Source organism: Hyaena hyaena, unplaced genomic scaffold, assembly GCF_003009895.1.
Source record: "Hyaena hyaena isolate Hyena2069 unplaced genomic scaffold, ASM300989v1 scaffold_171, whole genome shotgun sequence".
Classification (NCBI taxonomy): domain Eukaryota; kingdom Metazoa; phylum Chordata; class Mammalia; order Carnivora; family Hyaenidae; genus Hyaena; species Hyaena hyaena.
The window spans coordinates 1580484-1603058 of record NW_024080803.1 but is presented as its reverse complement, the minus strand read 5'-3'; the positions used below and the strand labels follow the sequence as shown (position 1 = coordinate 1603058).

The following is a 22575-nucleotide window of genomic DNA, read 5'->3' as shown; positions in this document are numbered from 1 at the left end:
GATCATCAACTTTACAGGCCACTAAGGTGGCAGGAACTGTATGTCTCGATTAATTGGATGTTTCAGCTAAGGAAGAAAGGAACGGATGCTGCATGCCAATGAAGGGTAAAGCTCCCCGAGCTATACTGGAGCCTTGCTGGTGATTCCACCAGGCTTTCTTCTGGGGCATCGCGGGGCTAACGGTTCAGGGGCTCTGGTCTCATGAGGCATAGTCATTGTCTACAACTGCAAGTTCCAATCCCATGTCCTGTAGCACGCGGTGTCCTCATCAAATTCCAGCATATTCTATTACTCCAATTCCCGTTTCATGTTTAAGCCGTTGTGAGGAGTTGCTATGCACTGTTTAACAGCTGCCATTTAGCCCCTGTCTCTTCCACCCCAGTAAGTTACACTTTAGTCTTGTAGATTAACTTGAAATGAACCATCATCCCTCGTGGGGAAGTACAATCAATATGAACTTAGAGCAGCAGACGCTTTCATTTAATGACAGGCCTCAAATTTAAGGATTCTCGCACTAGAGCAGACAATTCCAGATAATAAAGTCTATTAGCCAAGTGTGACAAGCTACATATATCATAAATTCTGAGACCAAAAAGAAAAACAAAAAACAAAAAACAAAAGTGGGTCCGGGGAGGGGCAGCAGCAGCTGAAAACTGTAGGTATAAGAAGAGTGTGATGGTTCCGAGATCAGAGAAAGATGAACCGTAGGGAGACGGCAGGGAGGAGAAACTGAGCAAGAGAAAACTACACTGTCCACAGTAAGGGAAGGGCTGGAAGGCAACACCAGGCAGAAAGAAATCACAGCACGTTTAGCAAGTCTTAGCAAGGTCCAAAGCCACACTGTTTTCAGTACCTACTAAGTGCCAAACTATGCTAGGCGCCAGGCGCACACAGAAGAATAAAGCATAATGCTCGCCTGATGGAAGCTCACGGGCCCACAGGGCAGATAGTCAGACAAACAAAAAACTTCAGTGCCGTACAGCAGCTGAGCCAGGTGCTGTTGCAGGGCGGAAGGGGCCGGCAGGTGTGCGACAGTGCGGGGGCGTGCCACGCATCTTGCAACCACTGCTCCCTCCGACTTTCCGTAGATGCCTTCTCTGGTTTTCTGATGCAGAAAACATAAGGAAACATGGAGAATAGATCTATTTTTAAAGATTTGCTTCAGAGGTAAATTCCTGTGTCCAGTAAGATTCAGGAGACTCAGCTCGGTCTCTACAGCAAACCCAGGAGCACTGGTACCTCTGAATACCTCTGGTTACTGACATAGCTGTTCTCCCACTCAAGGAGGGAGAAGCCGGAAACACACAGTGGCTTGTTCGGTCACCAACTCCTTCTGCACAGTGTGTCCCTAAGTCCTGTGGCGCTCCTGTTCCATTCTTAAAATGGATTTTAAGCTTTCAGAGATTGTCCTTAAGGAGAACAAAGTCAAAGGCCACCCCCCGCCCCTCTGGCAAATGCAGAGCTCACCAGCTCAGGAAGATTAGAGGAGCAAATTTCTTCCATGCTGAACCATGGCTATTTCAGGATGGGGGCAGAGGGAGAGGGGTGGACAGGGCACTGGAGGGGTGTGACGGGAGGGCCCGGGGAGATTCCAAGAACATTAAAAGCCTCACACCCAACCCTAAATGCATGGAACTCAGTGCCCCTTAACCCTCCTCTAATCCAAATGACCTCATTAAGCTCTCTCTTGCAAAGCTGCCGTTTCCTTAAGAGGGAAAGCCCCAGGACAGTTTGTGGACAAGCTGATAAAGAGACGCTGTGCCAGTATTTGTTGACACTACAGCAGGATTCTTCAAGCTTAGTGCTGTCTTCCAACACCGATGGCGGCCGCTGAGTTGCAAGACAATGGAAATATTGTCAGTGACAGAAACCAGGCTCCGGGAAGTAAATAAAATCTAAGGTCAGCACAGTTGACAGGGTGGGGAAAAGCAATTTTAAAAATCAAACCTCAAACTGTCATGAGAGGTTTGATTAACGATTTCATTTAAATGATCCTGAGTAAGTGAAGAAGCACTGAGGCAAAAAACAGGACCCTGAGAAGCCGCTGATGGCTCCTAATTTACAAAGGAAACTGGAGGTTCCTGTAGTTCTTTGAGAGAAGCTGTATTTAAAAGGCATGACAGGCCCCTCTGTGATCTTGGTTAAGTAACTTAATTACTCTGGGCTTTGGGTCTCTTTCCAGTCAAAAACATCGGAGCAGAGTGTAGATTCATACCTGCTTTAAAGCTCTGTGCCTTTGTACAACTCTATAGGTTATTTCAGAAAGCTACTAAGGACTATCTTTTTAGGTTGAAAACATGTCAAAATTAAACATTTCTTTTCTAGTCTTCAAGTAAACAAGAGTGGGGCAAAGACCACGTTAGCTATATAATGCAGTTGCTCTGGGTGACAAAAAGCTTACTTAATGTTTCATTTAGAAAGGAAACTATTTCACCTTCTAGTTAAGACTACTTTGTATTTACAACCTGATTTATCTAATTAAAAAATATATAATTTTTTAAAACTGCCTGGGTGGCTTAGTTGGTTAAGCCTCTGACTTCGGCTCAGGTCATGATCTCACCGTTTGTGAGTTTAAGCCCCACGTTGGGCTCTGTGCTGACAGTTAAGAGCCTGGAACCTGCTTCAGATTCTGTGTCTCCCTCTCTCTCTACCCCCTCCCACTTGCTTGCATGCGTGCTCTCTCTCTCTCATAAATAAAATAAACATTTTTAAAAAATATTTTATTTATTTCTGAGAGAGAGAGAGACACAGTGTGAGCAGAGGAGGGTCAGAGAGAGAGCGAGACACAGAATCTGAAACAGGCTCCAGGCTCTGAGCTGGCAGTCAGCACAGAGCCCGACGCGGGACTCAAACTCATGAACCGTGAGATCATGACCCGAGCCGAAGTTGGCCGCTTAACCGACTGAGCCACCCAGGCGCCCCAAAAATAAAATAAACATTTAAAAAATTATTTAGAAATATATATAAAACCTCCACTGTAAAACTGGATAGACTTATTTTCCAGTGATTTTTTTTCCAATAAATGCTTCAATGCATTTAGAAAATAAAATGCACAAATCCCTGTCAATTCTGGAAAAAAGTTAACCAAAAAAGCAATAAAAAATAAATCTATTTAATATGCAACATGCATCCCCAAATATAAAGACATCTATTTGTTTAAAAAATACATATAACACTTTTCATTAAACTGTGAGACTAGCCTTTTCATAGAAAAACTATTTAAGTGAATCTTCCTGATCACTAGGTTAAGAAAAGGAATTTAACAAGAATGTTCAAAACAACAATATCACTAACAAGAACTGGCCACAACCCCAGAGTCCACCAATATAATAGGTAAATGCGTATTTATACACTGGAGGGTATACAGCCAGGAAAAACTAAATGCACCACAGCCACATAAAACATAGATGAATCCTGGGAATGCAGCGCTGTGTGCAAACACAAGTCGCAAAAAATACAGCATGCTTACATTTATATAAAGTTCAAAAATGAGCAAAGTTAAGCAATCTGTAATTTAGAGATACAAACACATGGTAAAACTACAGAGAAAAAATAGGGTATGAACAGAGAATAGAGATACTGGTTACCTCTAATGGAGGAAAAGAATGGGGCAGTGTCGGGGAGAGGCACAGGGTAACCTCAGAAGAAATGTCCTTTCTTTAAACTGAGTGGCAGCTACGCACAGGTGTTCACCATATTGCTATTCTTTATATTGTACATATAGAGTATAAATATTTTTATCTATTCACATCTAATTTTTTAATCTTAACAATAAGATTAAGCTAAATTATATCCATCCTGGAACAGGACCTAACACAGTAAAGTATAATGGGTAAAATACTAAACAGTGCCCATCCTTCACTCACTTTGCAAATTTGGACACCAATAGATTCCCTAGGACTTCAGCCAGGACTTCACCGTTCCTTGGGGAAAAATATATCCTGGTCATTCCAGAGACAATTTTATAGCCTAGAAATAAAGAACTAGGTAAGGAAAATCAAATGAGTTGTAATGAGAAAATCAGCAATTTTCTTAAAATATGGCTACAGATCTAGTCTTGCTCTGTACCCATCCAGCACTACTTTTAAAAATAAGAAAATTGGGCGGAGGTGGGGGGCACCTGGGGGGCTCAGTCAGTTAAGTATCGGACTGCAGCTCAGGTCATGATCTCACCGTTCATGGGTTCCAGCCCCACATAGAGCCCTGTGCTGACAGCTGGGAGCCTGGAGCCTGCTTCGGGCTCTGTCTCTCTCTCTCTCTCTCAGCCCCTCCCCTGCTCACACTCTGTCTCAGTCTCAAAAATAAATAAACGTTTAAAAAAAAAAGAGAGAGAGAAATTTGGGGGAAGCCTGGCTGGCTCAGTCAGTAGAGCATGCAACTGTGGATCTGAGGGTTGAAAGTTCAGGCCCTTCAGGCTCCACGTTAGGTGTAGAGATTATGTAAAAATAATGTCTTTAAAATAAATTAATAAAAATAAAAATAAGAGGGGCACCTGGGTGGCTCAGTTGGCTAAGCTCAGGTCATGATCTTACAGTCCATGAGCTCAAGCCCCACATAAGGCTCTGTGCTGACAGCTCAGAGCCTGGGGCCTGCTTGGGATTCTGTGTCTGTGTCTCCCTTTCTCTCTGCACCTCCCACTCTAGCTCTCTCTCTCTCAAAAAAAAAAAAAAAAAAAAAACAACCATTAAAAATTTAATTAAAAAATAAATAAATAAAAATAAGAAATTCTTCAGGAGTCTAAGATCCACATTAAGCAACAGAGTTCCCTATGTGTGACAAAGTTGAGATTTCCCCTCTGCTCCTCCACCCATATATTTTGAGTAGGGATTCCCCCCCACCCTTTCTATATTACCCCTGCAGGAATCAGAGACTGTCCTAATATAATTAATCTCTGTACCACCTAAAATGTGATTTCCTCTCCTCTGCCATACTATCCCATCAAGAAGAGGTCTATTTCTCTGTTCCCTCATTTTTAAGTGCAAAACCTAATAGCATGAAATGTGTTTGCTGTTATATTTAATTTTGTGTTTATATTCATTTTTTTACTACTGTCCTTTTATCAAGTTCATCTCCATTTGGAGTTAAAAAATCAGAGGTAGTGTGTACAACATATGCTTCCCTTTGAGATCCAATTGTGCCTACTGACATCAGTGATTTCTACCTCTTGAGTTAACCTACGTTCCTGTGTACACACCCCTCTCCAATTCCATTTTAGTGGTAAGGGCAACATCTGCAGGATTCTCAGCCCAGTGAATGGATAAACACAATGGGTAGGAAGTTATCACAAGTCAGATTTATTTCATACCTCTCACTTCCCATTGGGTTCCATTAGCTCAAAGGCTGCCTCTGACATTAGAAGCCTCAAGCTAACCCAAGTGCCTAAAACAAAATAAGAGTGCACTGAGGCACCAGGAGAATCATACTTTGTCCTTCCTGAAAGGTCTGGTGGCCCCCTGACCCTGAATAGTTGAAAATTCCAAAGGCACAAATAGAAAGGCGTCCGTTTCCAAGGCAGAACGTGTGACCACAATCATGTACTTGATCCAGCCATGCAAACCCTCCCTGGCAGGGCTGTGGCCACGTAAGTGCAGAACTTGTATTATTACTGCTATTGTTTTCAGGGACAGACAACAAGTTAAAGTCAAGTTAGAAGAATATAAAATTTTTCCCAGGGGCTGCTGGCCAGCTCCATTGGAAGAGCATTCTACTCTTTTTTCTATTAAGTTTATTTGTTTATTTTGAGAAGGAGAGAAAATGGGTCTGAGCATGTGAGTGCGGGAGAGGAAAAGAGAGAGAGAGAGAATCTCAAGCAGGCTCTGCACTCTGAGTGCAGACGCCGACACTGGGCTCAAACTCACAAACTGTGAGATCACATCCTGAACTGAAACCAACAGTTGGTCGCTTAACAGACTGAGCCACCCAGGTGCCCTGAGCCTGCGACTCTTGATCTTGGACTTGTCTGAGTCCCATGTTGAGTGTAAAGATTACTTAAAAATAAAATCTTAAAAAAAAAAAAAAAGAAAAGAAAAGAAAAAAAAACGTCCCCCAAACCTTAAACTGAGAAATGTCGGTAATTTTGATACTCCCAGCCTCTAAAAAGTTTTCATCCTCAGGTTTCTTCTGGGAAAACCCACTGAGGATTAGGAGAGCAAAGAAAATTCAACTGAATCCTGACTACTTTATTGTAAATATTGTTAATCCCTCTCTTGGTGCAGAAAAATCTTGCGTTATTTCTAGAAAGGTTCAGAAACTCAACCTTAGTTCTCAGAGCCCTTGTCTCAATTTAAGAGAGTCCCTGCAAAATTCCCCACTAAACTCCCACTTCCAAGGCCATTCACACACCACAGGATGACTAGAGAACCCTGGTCTGTGATGAATCAAAGGAGGTATTTTGCGGCCTGGAATAACTAAGATGACTTCATATGTTGTGGATCAGTTATAACCTTATTACATAACTGAGGAACTCTGCTTCCAGTAGTCTAGTTCAAGGGTCTGCAAACTTTTCCTGTAAATAGTTTAGGTTTTGTGGGCCATACTGTCCTTGCTGAAATTGCTCCCCTCTGCTGCTGAAGTATGAAAGCCACAGAATACAATATGGAAACAAGCGGGCATGGCTTTGCCCCAATCAAACTAATTGGACACCGGTATCGGGACTTCGTGTAATTTTCACACGTCACAAAATATTCTTCTTCTTTTGATTTCTCTTCTTTCATTTACAACTGTAAAAACCATGCTGAGCTCATAGCAGTAGGAAAACAGGTGGCAGGCCAAATTTGGCTCGCCGCTGGCCTAGCTGTCTAGAGAAACACAGTAATAATGCATGTTACTACCCTGAAACTACGTGGCTAATCTTGTATGAAGTCCGTGCATGTTCACCACACCTTTATCTCTGCAAAGCACTAAATTAATACTCCTTAATCAATCACTCTTTCCCAACACATGGGGGAGTAGGTCTGCTTTATCAAGAGCAGAAACTGCTTTATCAAGAGCAGAAACTGAGGCAGTGGAGGGCCCAAGAAAGGTTTTCGACAGGATTTCCACTTTGAACCCTGCTCTCACACACCCTCTTTATATCGAGTACATGCGATTTCCTGCCTGGCATTGCATGTGTACTGTATTATCATGTAATAATGATCTTTTTGTGACCCAGGATGATGAAATTCTTTAATGCATCATTAATATAGATGATAATTAGGCAACATGAGTGGCTGGGCGGGCCACTGCCCAATCAGAAGTCATTAACTGCTGTCGGTGATGAGGAACGCCTCTGGTAATAAGCACGTACTCACAGGGCAATTTCCAAAATGAAATATTCCATTCTCATTTTTAAATCTGTTTTCCTGCTGGGGACAATACATGCCGAACAGGTGTCTAAGGACCCACGCTTCAGGCTTCAGTAGTATAACCGGTTTCCTGACCCCTGACTCTTCCTTTCTCCACTCGCCAACATTCCTTCTCACCCCCCACCCATTTCTGCCTACGCTCCTCCTACTGTAATATACACGCGTACACACTGCTTTTCTGAATTCATAGCCTTACAGGGTATTCTCAACAAGCTGCCAAACTGAGTCCTGTTTCAACTGAGTATCTCCAACTGCGTCCAGTTTCAACAACGATTCTGAGGAATTTAGGGAACCAGTCAGTGCCTCTCCATGGTGGCCATAATGACACATCAACTCATCCCATTCCACCTGCTTCCACTCAGCCCCTGACACACCACTGAACCTGAATGATGTCATTGGACATTGCTTGTAGGAGTCATCACTGTAAATGGCTGGACAGAGGTATCACCCTGTTCAGTGGGGCTTCCTTCACACCATGGAAGGAGAGAACTCCTCACCACGAGAATTTTTCTCACACCACGGAGGGGATTCACCGATTAAGGTATTTCATTAGCAGTTACTTGATCTCCTAAGATACCAGTGACTAGCTGAGAAACACAATTCCAGGAGAAATCCACATAAAACCCTTGTCCACACAGCCCCTTCCACACAATAGTCACCATTACCACTTAGAATGCAATCTTAAACTAGCCCCTCTACCAATTTAAAAGCTGTGAAACAGGGGCTTTATTTGGAAATCCCTGTGAATCACAGACCAATATACTAGGACAACAACTGTCTCCCAACCTGCTACCTTTTTCCACATCACCTCAAAAAAGATCACAAGTAAATTCTTTTTTCTCTCTCAGCACTCTTAAATAAGAGAAGAATATTCACTTTCTCTTATATAAGAAAAGACTGTCCCTAACTGTACTCTTCAAAGAAGAAAAGCATCCAAATTTGTTGAGAAATTCTGACACTTTTCTAAAACATACACAGCTGTATGAGAAACGCTTCCTACAGGTAATTAATCCTGAGCAAGTCTTGTAAAAAATGAAGTAACAAAGCACAGTGTGTGACGATGTTGTGTTGACCTGTTTGTGCCACTCGTTTAGGAATTTACAAAACTCTGAATTTATATTACAAAACAGAAAGGTGAGGGAATCAAACATGCCTTGGCTCCCAGGCCACCCAGGTTGCAGGAGGACTCAAAAGGCAGTTAGTGAAGTGACATAATTCACAAGAATGCCTTGGAGTGAAGTGGTTTTTTTTAAGGGTATTTCATTTTTTGTGAGTTTAATTCATCAGGAATAGTGATCTTTCTCTAAAGGGCTGTGCTTCAGACAACCAAGACATGATTATAAGAGTATTATTTTTAATCGAAGCTATCAATTACAGAGCACTTACGCTCCAGGAACTATGCTAAAAGCTTTACATGCATTATCTCATTTAACCTACATGACTAACCCTATTAGGCAGTTAATATTATCTTTCCATTATAGATGAAGAAACTGAGCGTCAGAGAGTTTAAATAACTTGCCTAAGGTCAAAGAGACAATAAAATGCAAACAAACTCAGTACCATCTGACTCAAAATGTATCCACAAGGATCATTCCACTAAACGGCTTCCTTTATTTGAGTCGTGGGGGTACAAATCACATCAATCTCACCTTTAAGCTGGCATTTACACTACAGTGGTTCCCAAATTTGACTCTGCATTAAAATCATTATAATCTCTTTTTGAAAACAGAGATTCCTAGAACCCACCCCAGCCCAACTAGATATAACATGAAAAAAATTTAGTCTCTTATTCTCTTTTAAGTGATGCCAAACCAATGGCCAGATTTTGTTTCCCACTAAACTTAATAGTGAAGTAGTTCACGAAAAATATTTCAAGTCTTAACTCGCAAAGCAACTGACTGGCATTTAGTGGTTAAGCATATTCTCTCTGGTTTACAAGAATGAATGAATGAATGAATGAATGAATGAACGGATGGATGAATGAATGAATAGGAATTCCACCTTTGACTTCCACATAAAAGCTTTATTCAGAGAACCATAGCTCATGGAAACACCTTAAGGAAAGACGCCTTGGGAATGTCACACGGATAAGGACACTAGCATCCAGGGGCAAGGAGATGTGTTCGGAATCACAGCCAGAGGGCAGTAGGTCCATAATCTCACTCCAAAGACCTTATAGCTTCCTAGAATTTGTCTAGAATCATTCAGAGACCCAAATAATCACAGGAAAGGAATGACTGGCACACACTAAATGATTGGAAATATGTGTAAAGGAGTTACCAGGTTCAAAGTAAACTCCTTCACATTCATCGGACCTTGCTGTATGTAATAAAGTACGGACCCTCCCTGGACTCCATGGAAAGGGACAGACGTGACTTCCAATTTACGCACTTTGGTATGATCATATATAGTATGGAGCTTTGTACTGAAAGAAACAGACTGAGTTCCAATCTCAACTCTGCCACTTACTCATGTGACCTTGTTGCTCTTTCTTAGTGTCCCCGAGTTTTACCTTTCTCACTGGAAAAGCAGCGATCGCACCAACTACTGCAGAGAGGGTATCCCTTTAACATAAATGCCTAAATGTAGGCAGGCACCTCATGTCTGCCACACAGTTACCATTTATAATTATTGCTATTTCAATTTTGCAGTTACCTGAAAAGTGAAACACTGCTTATGCAGCTAATTGTTCTAACTGCCAAGGCTGAATGTCCCAGTTTAAAAAAACAAAACCAGAGCTCCCACAGAATGTTCCTTTATGCTGTACTCTAAACTGAGGATTGAAAACATGCTTCTAGGATACACAGCTGTCTAAAGTGCTAAGAGCAATAATGAGTTGCTGTGATATCCAGGGATAACACAATTAACAACGTCCTCCAAAACAATGTCCTCTGGGGTGATTTACCAATTAATTCAGTAAAATGTTCAGTCATGAGAAGAAAAGGAAGCTGGACTGGAGAACTGGTAGGATTCCTACCTCTCTCTCTCAGTGAAACTTGCTGAAAAGTGACCGTAAATACTCTAAATCCTCGCCCGTCTTTTTCCAAGGAGTTCCAAACAGAAGATCCAAGATGGACCTGTCAAATTTGTCAGTCAACAGCCTTCCATGGGTTGCAAGAACAGGTCCTTCTGCATTTTATTCTACTTAGAGCATCACACAGCAGCTCTCTGGAACTTTTCCTTTATAATGTTTTCCCCATTCACTGCCTCCAGCTCAGCTTGTCCATCTTATGAGGAATAAGATTTCACTGAAAAGATCTGAAAGGTTGACTGAGTAAGACACGGTGAAACTTTCAGCTCATCTGATTTACTTCAGCCACTGCATGTGTCTACATGGGTTAAAATAAATTGCAGGACTTGCTCCTGCAACTCGTGAAAGTCTGTTCACTGGCAACAAATCTGACAGATCCACCGTCCCTTCAGTCACGTCCAATTTGGCCACAATCCTCTAGACCTGGTCATTAATTCCTGCTGACTGTGGCTGCACAGCCGGGCACCAAAAAAGTCCAGTGGCACTTTCTGCAGACTGTCTGGGTGGGATGTGGGCCCTCCAGTACTTAGATTTCTTTGCTTTTCTGTATGTACAGTTGAGTCTTGCACAATAAAGCTTTTGGAGTGTGCCCAAAAATCACCTTCTAACTTGTGACTCCCCGCAAAACTTAATTACTAATAGCCTACTGCTGACCGGAAGCCTTACCCATAACCTAAGTGGTTAACACATATTTTACATGTTACATATACAATGTACTATATTCCTACATCAAGGAAGCTGGGGGAAAGAAAATGTTAGTAAGAAGATCATAAGGAAGAAAAAATACATCTACAGGGCTGTACTGTATCTATAAAAAAAAAAAAAAAATCCATGTGTAAGTGGACCCGTGTAGGTCAAATCCATGTTGTTTGAGAGTCAACTGTATTAGGCAGAGAGGGGTGATCTAGAAAGGGGAAACGTGTTGGCCAACTCTTGTTTTGCCCACACTGAAGAGTATTTTCCTTCTGGGGGGTGCAGAAAGATAAGGCCCCCAAAGGCCCCATTTTTGTCAAATATCTTAAAAGCAGTATTTCTAAATTGGAACTATTTTTCAGCGAAAAGAAAAAAGGTCTTGGATGTTAAGACAGGCTGAGCAAAGCCTCTGCCACCACAGTTGTCACTGTAGAGTAATATGGTCTAGATTAACTACTCCAAACCACAGGACGGCCATTTATTTTTCCTAACACACAGCTATCTGCGTGATTTCCATGGTAACAGTTCTCATGTCTTCTTAAGAAGCCTTGAGACCCCATGTCAAAGTTTTAAAATCAAATCATGGTTCCAAGGCACTTGGGTGGTTCAGTTGGTTGGGTGTCTAGCTCTTGATTTCTGCTCAGGTCACGATCTCATGGTTCATGGGTTTGAGCCTCACACCAGGCTCCATGCTGACAGTGTGGGGCCTGCTTAGGATTCTCTCTCTTCTCCTCTCTATCTGCCCCTCCCTTGTGCTCACTTGCTCGCTCTCTCTCTCTCTGTCGAAATAAATAAACTTAAAAAAATAAAAATAAAAAACCAAATCAAATCAAAACATGGCTCCAAAATATAAGGAGAACTCAGCCATTATTTATATGCCAATACCAACATCATTCTTCCCTCAAATAAACTACATTTTAATTTAGATTCTTTGGTATTTACAGCTGTCCCTAGACATTTTAAAGTTAAATTGTCACTAGCAATGGAGAAACCTTGCTCAAAAGCCAAGGGTGGTATATCATATCCACAAATACATACAAATGCAAGATGCAATAAAAGACAACTTACTGTGATTTTAAACATCATTAAGAAGAGGGTAAAAAAAAAAACCTAGTGATTCCTGCTTGCATGATTATAGATGTATATTTAAAACAAACAAACACATCCTGGAGCAATCCCCTTCTAGTCCGAGTGCCCAGCTCAGAGAGCGTTTACTCATGTGCCAAAGTATGACTTAGGGGAACAGCAGCTATCCTGGTGATAAACAGTATCTCCAGCCAGCCAGGGGAGGTAAGTGAGATCCAAAAGCCAATTACAGAAGCTATGGTGGTTGTTTTAGTGAGAGTTGTACACATGTATCTAATTATAAAGTGTTCTTATTTCCCGACCGTGAGACTCTTACAACAAGGTCTGCATTTAAAAGCTTCTGTTTCAGGGCAGAAAAGCTATTAAGAAAGCCATCAAAAGTTCCACAAGATTAAGAGTTTCATGGAAATCTAGGGTCTCCCATACTATCATTTTTCAATGTTTATATTATGAAAAGTTTCAAACATACAGAAAAGAATAATGTAATGAACATCTGTATACCCACAAGCAGGCTTTGTTAAATCTCAATGTTTGGCCATATTTACATTAGGCCTTTTCGTTTCCTTAATAAAGTATAACGTACGACAATAAAAACCTGTGGGTCGCCTTTCTAATCCCATGCCTTTGCCTCCGGTAATATATATTAGCCCGCGTGCTTTCAAGCAGCATATAAATGGTATCAGACTCTAAGTAGCACTCTACAAATTGTTTCTTTCTCAACACTGCATTCCTAAAACTTAGCCGTATTCACGCAAGTAGATCTGGTCCATTCATTTTCATTACATAGAACTTCACTGCTTGAATGGAGCACATGCAATTTTATCCTTTTTCCTTCTGAAGGGCAGTTTTAGATTTGTCACTATCACAAACAACACAGAAATGACCATTCTTAAACAGGTGTCCCTCTGCACACATACAAGGCATCACTCCAGAGAGGGTGTGGCTAGGCTGGAAAGTACGTGTGTATTTGCTGCTTTATGGGTGTTGTGAACACTGCTCTCAGAAGGAATCATACCGAAGAAACGTTCCCAGAACATCCGTGTATGAGAATGTCTACTGCTCTGCATCGCTGTCATCAATCAATAGACTCAGATTCTTGGATTTCCGCCTATCTGATGGGTGTGAAATGGTATCTCATTTTAATGTGTGTTTTCCTGATTACTGAGGAGGCAGAACATCCTTTCATCTTCACCATCTGGATACTCATTTCTATGAACAGCGAATCTTTCTACCTGCCCTTTTTCTTATTGCACTGTAAGAGATCTTTCTGCGTCCTGTGACTTTGGGAAAATTACTTCTCAGCTTCCCATTGGTAAAGTGGCGATAGTAACACTTACCTCCTAGGGATGATCTGAAGCTGATCATAAAGCACTCGGTCCCGTGCTTATTACACATTAGGCACTCAAAAAAAATAGTCACTCTTTCTATTACTGTTATGAATGTGAATAAGAAGGTTCAGGGTATTTCTAGCTTTTATCCAAAGTTTATAGCTGCCTTTGGGATAAATAACACAGGATTCAGGAAGAGGAGTCCGGGCAACTCTCTGTGCCCAGGCTATTTCCCCATCACAAAAGAGGTAAAACCAGGACTCTGTTCTTTGTAAGCTACCATGAAGAAAGCGTACAAAGTTGATTCCTCTAGATATTGCTTAAACTAAACATCCACCTTGCACTTCCTTCAGTCTATAAGCGGCTGTGCTCCTGTCTGTGAAATGACCATAATCCTGAATTTCAACAAAGGTTATGCTACAGAATGAAAAGTACTCTGAGAAGAGGGAAGAGGGTGGTGGAGGCTGTCAGGTTCATTAGTATTAGGAACTTGCTGGGTATTACTGGGGTGGAAATAAAGCCACGACTTCATAAGACTGCACCAAGCCCAAGGCCATTCCACTTTCCCACATGTCATAAGCGATCCTTGAATGAGAGAAGCCAGAGGACAATCATCATATCACTTATCACACCTAAGGGTGTTTTTTAAATCGTGACACTGACGTCACCAAGGTGGCAGGCAATCCTTTCCGACGCACACTTATCTGTCCCCAATATCCAGAAGAACATGGTGCTACGGACATATTGGTAAGCTAGAAGGATGCAGTAAAAAGGTATCACGTAAGCTTGTCTACTTGGACTCTTAATATATTTAGTTTCATGGTGAGATCCTCCCAGATTGGCTTCTATTCAGTCGTATCTTGACCTTTCCTTGGAGAAAGGCCATGTTCATCTTCATGAACTCTGCCAGTGGAGTCAGAAAGCATATATAGCCGTCCTCCAGGCCTATCAAGTAGTCCTGACATCAGCTTCAGTTGGTGACTGGCAGGGTCCCTTTTCAGATGTACTTGCACATCATCTAACGTTCAGAATTATCTCCCTCTGTATTCAGTTTCAACTGGCACTAAAGAAACCAGAGACTTTCCTCTGCGACTAAAGCAAGAGGCCCTCTACCCTCCCATCTCCTCCAGAGCAGTCATGTGTAAGAGTCTACTCTAGCCCAAACATAATTAGACCATCTTCTGATACCTATCTAGGAGCACTGCTTTCTTCCTTAAACGTATGCCAAGTTTCCACTTTCGAGAAGTTAAATTGCCATATAAAAATGCCCTGGTGATGATGAGTAATTAGACACTGTAATGGAAAATTAACTGTGTTTTTATTTAGAGCATTAATTTTAACAAGACTTTTTTTTCTAACTGTTATTAAGCTGCAATAAAAATAAATTAAACCCTGAGAGTTTGCAAAGGTTTTCTGGTTAAAAACAAACAAACAAACAAAAACTTCTCATTCTGAAACTGTTTTGTTAATATCACCAAGTTTATACAAGGTTCTGAGCTGAACCCCACTGTTCATACATTCTTTTTTTTTTTTTTTTTTTTTTTTTATTTATTTCTAGGAGAAAGAGACAGCATGAGCAGGGGAGGGTCAGAGAGAGAGGGAGACACAGACTCTGAAATAGGCTCCAGGCTCTGAGCTGGCAGTCAGCACAGAGCCCGACGCGGGGCTCGAACCCACGAACCGCGAGATCATGACCTAAGCGAAAGTCGGACGCTTAACCGACTAAGCCACCCAGGTGCCCCATACATTCTGATGCCAATTTTAATCCCGTCCTCTGTGCTGTAGAGAAGAAATAACCACTCCTGTCTCACAGGCAGCTAACACAGAGACAGGCACCAGAGAGGCAGCCGAGGGAGACTTGTCACATGCGTCTAGGCAGGGAGAGCCTTCACCCGAATAGCCACAGTCCCTCTCTTTTTCCCTCTTTGTCATGCTGCTTCCGAGGGTAGTGGCCACTTGCAGGCATGATTCCTGACAGTCTGGAGCACCCATGGGCTCTGGGCAGCCCTCGGTGAAGAGGCTGATCTAGCTATGAGGGTAGGGTTCATTTTTGGTGCCACACTGAAGGGCACCAGCTCCACGAGCCAAATTTGTAAACCAGCATTCCCCAAAGAACGATGTCAAAGGAGGCTTAAATCTGTACATCTCAGCCCAATCCCTGCGGCCCTCTCTGTTCCAGCCCTCTGGTCCCACATTCCACCGAAGAGCTCATCAGCGAGTTCAGCCATAGGCCCCGAGTTAACTTCGATCTGGAGCTGGACTTGGGCTGCCGGCACAGCGGCGGGGTGGGCTCTGGGACACCCACCAACGTTCATGGGCTTAGTACAGAGGCGGGAGCCTCAGATCGCGTGGCCTACCTAAGCTTTTCATCTCTGTTTCTCTGGGACCACAAAGCGACGTGCAAATGACACCTAAAAATGCTTCTGGCTTAACATTTTTTCAGTCTCCCTACAGTGGATGCCGAGTGCTGGGCAGGGCCCAGGCTCTGGGTGGCTCATTTTAAGGGGCCCAGTATGTGTCGAAGCAAAATCAACTTTAGCCATGTACTATCCGTCACCGACAAGTGTCTCAGAAGCCCCCTGAATTCTGCCCCGGGCGGGGGTGGGGGGTGGGATGCTGAAGGACGCGACACGGGGCTTCCTGCAAGGCTGAATGCAGAAGCATCAGGAGTTCCAGGGAGATCTGCTTTTTCTTTTTCCCTACACCTTCCTTTTAGGTTTGTTTGTTTGTTTGTTTGTTTTTCATTTTAATCCCTCCTTACAATTTAAACAATCTTACTGCTTTCCTATAGATTCCTGGGATAGATCTATTCAAGCTAACAGTCTTTTCACTCAGATTCCCGAGGTGGGTTGAATAAAGCTAGCAACTTTGCAGTCCGCACTTGTATCCAAATGCAGTTTGAATCCAGAGGTATAACCAACAAGACTTGAGCAGATTGGCTTTCTTAAAGAGTTACCGTCTACACCATTTCATTTTGGTTGTATTTAACGGGGTTAATATGACAGTTTGACTGGTGATAAACACCCTTTAGGTGTAGTTCAAAGATGAAATTCCACATGGGAAGCAAAGTATTAAATTGTCATAATGTTCCCCTTTCCCAATTCCAAACTATCCATCATATGTTCTACAGAAGAACAAAGAAGAGCCAGTCTACAAAGTATCCCAACTGTGAGTCAAGATTTAGAACACACTTAAACACAATGGACTCAGTTAACTATGCCATCACCAAGTAAGTGTAAATATCTGTTGAATGAAATTAAATGATACAAAACACTGTGGACACTTGGAGAAGCATTTTAACATGTGAACTAAACACTCTCCCATGGGTTATTAGGAAAATCAAAACTGCTAATGAACTCTATTCACTAGTTCAAATGGACTCATAAGGGTCCCCTGAGCCTCTCTGTTTAACAAAGGAGTTACAAAATTTATGGAGTAAATGAGACAACGGCTGAGGACTGGATGAATCCTATATCCTGCGCACCCCTCATTTTATTTACCTTTAGAATGGGAACAGGAGAAGCAGTTATGAGTAATTGCTAATAAAAGCCTATTTGCCTCTGGCAGAAATACAAATGCTTGTTGATAATGATCATTCTCCCAAACCCAGTTTACATTTTTCCACTAACATGTCAATCCCGAATGCTCAGGTTCCCAAGATCCTATGGGTTTTGGTCTTAGACTAACAGACCACGCTGAGATTTAGGGAATCATGGGAGCCAACTCCATGAAGCAATAGTTGGCTGCCTAACTCCCAAAGAAGTCATTACACATGTCCCCACCTCATTTCATTTTTCACTGGGATGACACCCAATCTTTGTGATAAAAATGAACCCAAGGACACCACCCCAAAGAACTTGTTTCTCTTGGGCCCACCAAAGGATAAAATGTTCTCAATGCCATTTCTTAGGCTAAACACCCTTCCCCAAATGCCCCTTTTAATTGGCTGTTTGACTGTCCCTTGGGTGTGACTGCACGGATTTACCCTGGGTGTGTAACCAAGCTAGAAAAGTCTTTCTGATTTCTGAGTCCCCTAACGAGAAGGACAGCAGTGCACAACGTGGACAAAGAGCTGATGTGACCCCAGCACTTCACAAGACAAAACAAAACAAAACAAAAACTATATTCTAACTGCGGAGATTAGGTTATAATTCTAACTGTGACCTCTGCGATTCCTTCCAGCTCTGTACCCTCAACAGTCAGGTCTACAAGACTGGCCACTGAAGGTCACGGGAAAATCAGACAGAACCATTCCACCGGGGAAGGAGAAAGGGAATTAGCCTATAGGTTTTGGTGGATTATTTAAAAGTCTTATGCTGGTCACAGGCTGTAAAATGTCCAAATACCTACATTTACCTTCCCCTCAAAATGTGCCTGTGCACGTCTATGGCAATTCTAGCTTATAAGAATAGATAATTATAATAAAACTCTAAGTAATTAGTGCAGGAGGTTGGTTTCTCCGTAGCTTGGTTTCTCCCTATCCCCATGAAAACCCTTAGGATACACTGTTGTGTCTTGTTTTTGTGAAGCAGGCTATTCATCTTTTCTAAACAATCCTCAAATTTAGAAACTGCCTGTTTCTAAAGTTCAAACTGAAAGAGAGAGCCTTCAAAAACGCCTCTGCCAGTGTCTCTGCAATGGACTCCAGCCTGAGAAGCCAGATTTCAAGTTACTCTTCTACCAAGAAACGCTAATCACAACCAGAAAGGTGAAATAATGTACTAGAGAGTTAAATAGTATTTATGACATCCTCCACTGCAGATGTAAAATCATTTTTTACTTTTAATCTGTCAATGTTCTAACATGTATGAGAGACTGTTAACTGATTTCTAAATGGCAATGTAGTACCATTCTAATTGGGGATTGTTGTTACCAGATTATTTTTTAATGTTACACATTAAATAAATTCTAAATATATTTCACCCCCTCCTGGATGGTCTGAATAACAAACTTTTATTCAAATGGAGTCTCTCTTTGGGCTTAGTTGGTTTTGTTTTTTAATTTTATTTTAAATTTAATGACAAATGTTCCTTTAGCTTGGCCTCAAAGGATAGGATTCCCTTTCTCACTGCCTATTATGTGATGTAGAACATCTTTTGGGAAGCTTAAAATAAATTTAGAGACGGCCTCCTAAGCCTAAAATTACTGCATTTGCAATAAGAAAGGGCCTGTTAAAACAAACAATTTTTTTGGAGGTGAGTATTCCATCAAGGTTAGAGTGTCTAATAATAAATTACTGTCAGGTGGTGATCTGCCCGATGAAAAATGTTTCCATTTCTCAGTTTACTTGTTCTTCTGCCTGAGGAGATTCAGGATCATAAATTGGCATTTGGATTACTAAATCTAAACAACAAAAGACTACTTAATTATGCAGAGGCTTTTTAAATGCTGTAGCTTTTTTTTCCAACCCAATTTTATATACTTATTGTGCAGGGTGGTAATTTTTTTTAATCTTACTTCATTATTTTACTGGGCAAGGTTCACTTCTGTTAGTTAAATCTTAAGAACAGCAAACCAAAGGATGAGAAAGTTCAGTAATTTTAATTCCAATTGGTGCCTTTCACTTGATTTGAACTTTTTATACATCAGTTCTATCAAAAGCACTAAATAATTAGTTCTATCCAGCAAACACATATTTATATGTATAGTTGTATTATGAATGCCAGCAACTTATTTCCAGTTTTTTAATTAATAAAAAAAAGATTAGGTTTATCCAGTCAAAGATTTTTGATCTTGAACATAACTGTTGAAAACAACAAAAATGCTTTGAAAGTGTGATATTTGCAAAACCCTTGAGAAGTCACTAATGGGATTCCCATGATCTAATACATGTAAGGCTTTAACTGTAATTGTAAACCCACTAAAGGCTTATGATCTGAAAGTATGGACTATTGTAGCCAGTCTTTATGGGTTTAATTCCACTGGCAAATCCCAGTTTCTAGATTTTAAATCTCAACAAGAGCAAAATCACGACATTTTCAAAAGAACAGTCTAAAGAAAGTAAACACTGAAATGACAAGACAAGAAAACCCTTACCGACAACCACCTTCTCATACAAATGACAATGAACTTCAAAAGCACAAGACTAAGAAAACTTTTAGCTCGTGACATATGTACAATTCACCCTTAACAGTCTCAAAACTACATATGAATCATCTTATTTCCCTCTGACTTATTTCCCATACAAGGTTTAGTGAAATACAGAATTCACTCAGCCCCTATTAATGACTGGATCACTGTTTTTCTGAGGCTATTTATTATCATTTTTTAGCATGTTTTTACTATGATCCAATTCTGTGACTGCGAAAAGCCTGGAAAACTGCCTTCAGGACAATGCACAGCACAAAGTCAATAGAAACCGTGCCGGCTCTGCGTCATACCTAGGTGTTCAGATTCGTTCGCTTTTGTCCTAGGGTCCTGCAGGAAGGCAGTGTCTTCGCAGGGTGCATTGAAATTTGTGGTTAAATCTTTTTTCTCCTCAAAGGGGTTTGAGTTATTACAACACGTGATTATTTATGCTCAATACGTGATTCTGCCTACCTCCCCTATCCCATATATACGTAGACTATTCATTGGAGGGTTTTTACGTGACAGACACATAAATGTAAAAATATAAACATCAAGGATATCTACCTTCTTTCTAAAGTTTCTTATTTGTATCTTGTCTCATATACTTCTTGAGTCTTTTAAAATTCAGGATTGCAAGTCTTGTGATGGGCTATCAGGCCCAATTCCACCTTACACATGAAATTTATTTTATGAAGGTACAACTCAATATAGTATTCATTTTAGAATCAAATACACGGGGGAACAACTTTGCTGTACGTATGTCCTATAGGGACAATCCACAAAACCAAGTACAGGATTCCTAGCATTGGGTACTAGAAGCTTCTGGCCTTAAAGTTAAAAACAAACAAACAAACTAAAACAAAGTCCTAAAAACCCTGCTAGCAAATAAATAAATAAATAGGTAAATAAAAACACTGCTAGCTCTTTGCTTTACTTTTTCAATATAAGTATAATTAAATTATTTGTTTCATGGCCCCCATGACACAAACATAACCTCAAAGTTCCTTTTCGTTGGGAAATACTAAATTTTCACCTCTAGTTGAAACCACAACTTATTTTTTTTACAAAAATCACTTCAACTTTTCTTCCCCCCTCCCCCCCCATTTTTCCCCCTATGCCTGCTTTTCGATAGCCTAAATCCTTATAATGCCAGGGGGCACTCTGAAACTTGGAACTTCCCTTAATGCACTCAAAGCCTTTGGATTTACTTTCCACACAAATCTACGACTTTCTCAATGTATTTATTAAATGTTCTTTTTTCTTTTTTATTGTCCTGAGTTAACTCTTGTGGATAGAGGAAACCAGACGTGAAGAACGTTTTTATTGTTATGACTGTTGTTTTCTTAGTCACTGAAAACAAAAAGGGGTGACTTCCTCAATTTGCATGCACCACAAGGCGACATATTCCAGAACTACCGCCCCCGAGGGAGATCCTTTTAAGTGAAGTTCAAGGATTTCAGGATTTTGTGGAGAACCTCAGGATACTGATTTGCTCGTAAAATTCCCAGGGGTGACAAGAGGAGGCTGGACGTGTTAACTGCAGGGGAGCAGCAACACCACGTCCCGAAACAACGATTTCGGCGTTGAACCGGGTCAAGTGTTTGAACGTTACGACCGAAAACCACAGCGGCGCTGGGAAGGGGGAAGCTTTTCTCCCGCGAGCAGGATCGCCCGCGCTGCACGAGCTGCCGGCCGCTCCTGGGGGCCCGCCACCTCCCCTCCACTTCCAACCTCGCGATCCACGGCTTGCCCGGCCCTTCCCAGGTCGCCGACGCCTTCGCGATGCCCGCCGATGCCGCGCCAGCCCCCCGGCCCGCGCACCGGAGAATACCCGCGACCCCTCCTCTCGCCCTCCGGCAGGAGGTAGGAGGCGGGAAGGCTCCCGACACCCTCGCGAAAGCTACCTCACCCCCACTAACCTCCCCCCCCCCCACCTCCGCAGCGGCGCGTCTTACCGGTACAAGAATGCAGGGGCTTGGGTCGCACGACCAGCGACGGGCACACGGAGTAGAGGGAAAGTTTCTCAAAGTAGTCGCAGGTCTCCTTGGAAAGGATCTCGTCGATCATGAAAGTCTTGTAGCGCCGCCTGGCTGCTTTGAGTTGGCCGGGCGAGCTCAGCCTCAGCTCCGCGTGGCAGTGCATGGTGAGCCGGGGCGAGCGCCGGCCGGCCGGGGCCGCGGGGGCTGGCGCGCCGGCGGGGACCTCAGCCCGGCTCCTCGGCCTCCGGGGAGGCGGCGGGCTCGGGAGGCGCGCGGAGGGGAGCGGGCACCGGGCGCGCCGGCCGCGCGTCTAGATCAGCATCTTCGCCGAGCCTTTTTGGGACAGCGCAGCTGTCAATCAGCGCGTGCTTCCTGCGGCGCCCGGTGCGGAGCCGCGCAGAGGGCCAGCCGCCGAGGGGCGTCGGCGCCCACCCCGCCCTTGCGAGCCGGCCGCGGACCTGCCCGCCTCGAGCCCGCCTCTCTCGCTCGCCTCCTCCCGCCTCGCGGCGTCTCGCGCTCCTCTGCCAGCCTCTCTATTTTAAGACACTCGCTTTGGCTCTCCACCCCGCCCCCCTCCTGGGACGAGCTCCAGGTGTGTGTGCCGGGTGTGCGCGCTCGGGTGTGCGCGCGGTGCGGGGAGCGCGCGCCGCCCCCGCCCGCGGGCCAGACCTCGGCCGCCCCTGCGGGACGCGACCCCGCGCACCTCCATGGAGGTCCCGTACTCTCCACCCGCCACCCGGGAGCGGGGGGTGGGGAGAGGGAGGGGGCGGGCGCGGCTAGGTCTCCCGCTAGAAAGAAGTCGAGTCCTTACTGAGGCTCCTGAGCCTGCGGGCCCCAGGGCTGGCGCCCCGAGGACCCGTGTGTCCTTCTCCCCCCCCCTCCCCTGTTTCCCAAGGACCCTCGGCCCTTCCTCGAGTTCCCTCTACGCGCTTGCCCCTCGCGGAGCCGCAAACTGGACCGCCCACAAGAGATCCCAAACCTTGTAAATGACCCTCGCTCTGACCGTTATCCCAATAATGAATTGTAAAAATCCATTGTAAAAAAAA

At 43.1% G+C, this 22575-nt stretch overlaps 1 protein-coding gene across 1 annotated transcript in view; it reads right to left on the bottom strand.

The window, feature by feature from the left end:
* BARX2 (BARX homeobox 2) overlaps nucleotides 1-22058 on the bottom strand; it is a 76915-nt gene extending 54857 nt beyond the window's left edge. The window contains exon 1 of the mRNA XM_039240240.1: nucleotides 21506-22058. Within this exon, the coding sequence (XP_039096171.1) occupies nucleotides 21506-21692 (187 nt within the window). The 5' untranslated portion in view covers nucleotides 21693-22058. The remainder of the gene's footprint in view (nucleotides 1-21505) is intronic.
* Between the last annotated feature and the right edge of the window lie 517 nt (nucleotides 22059-22575).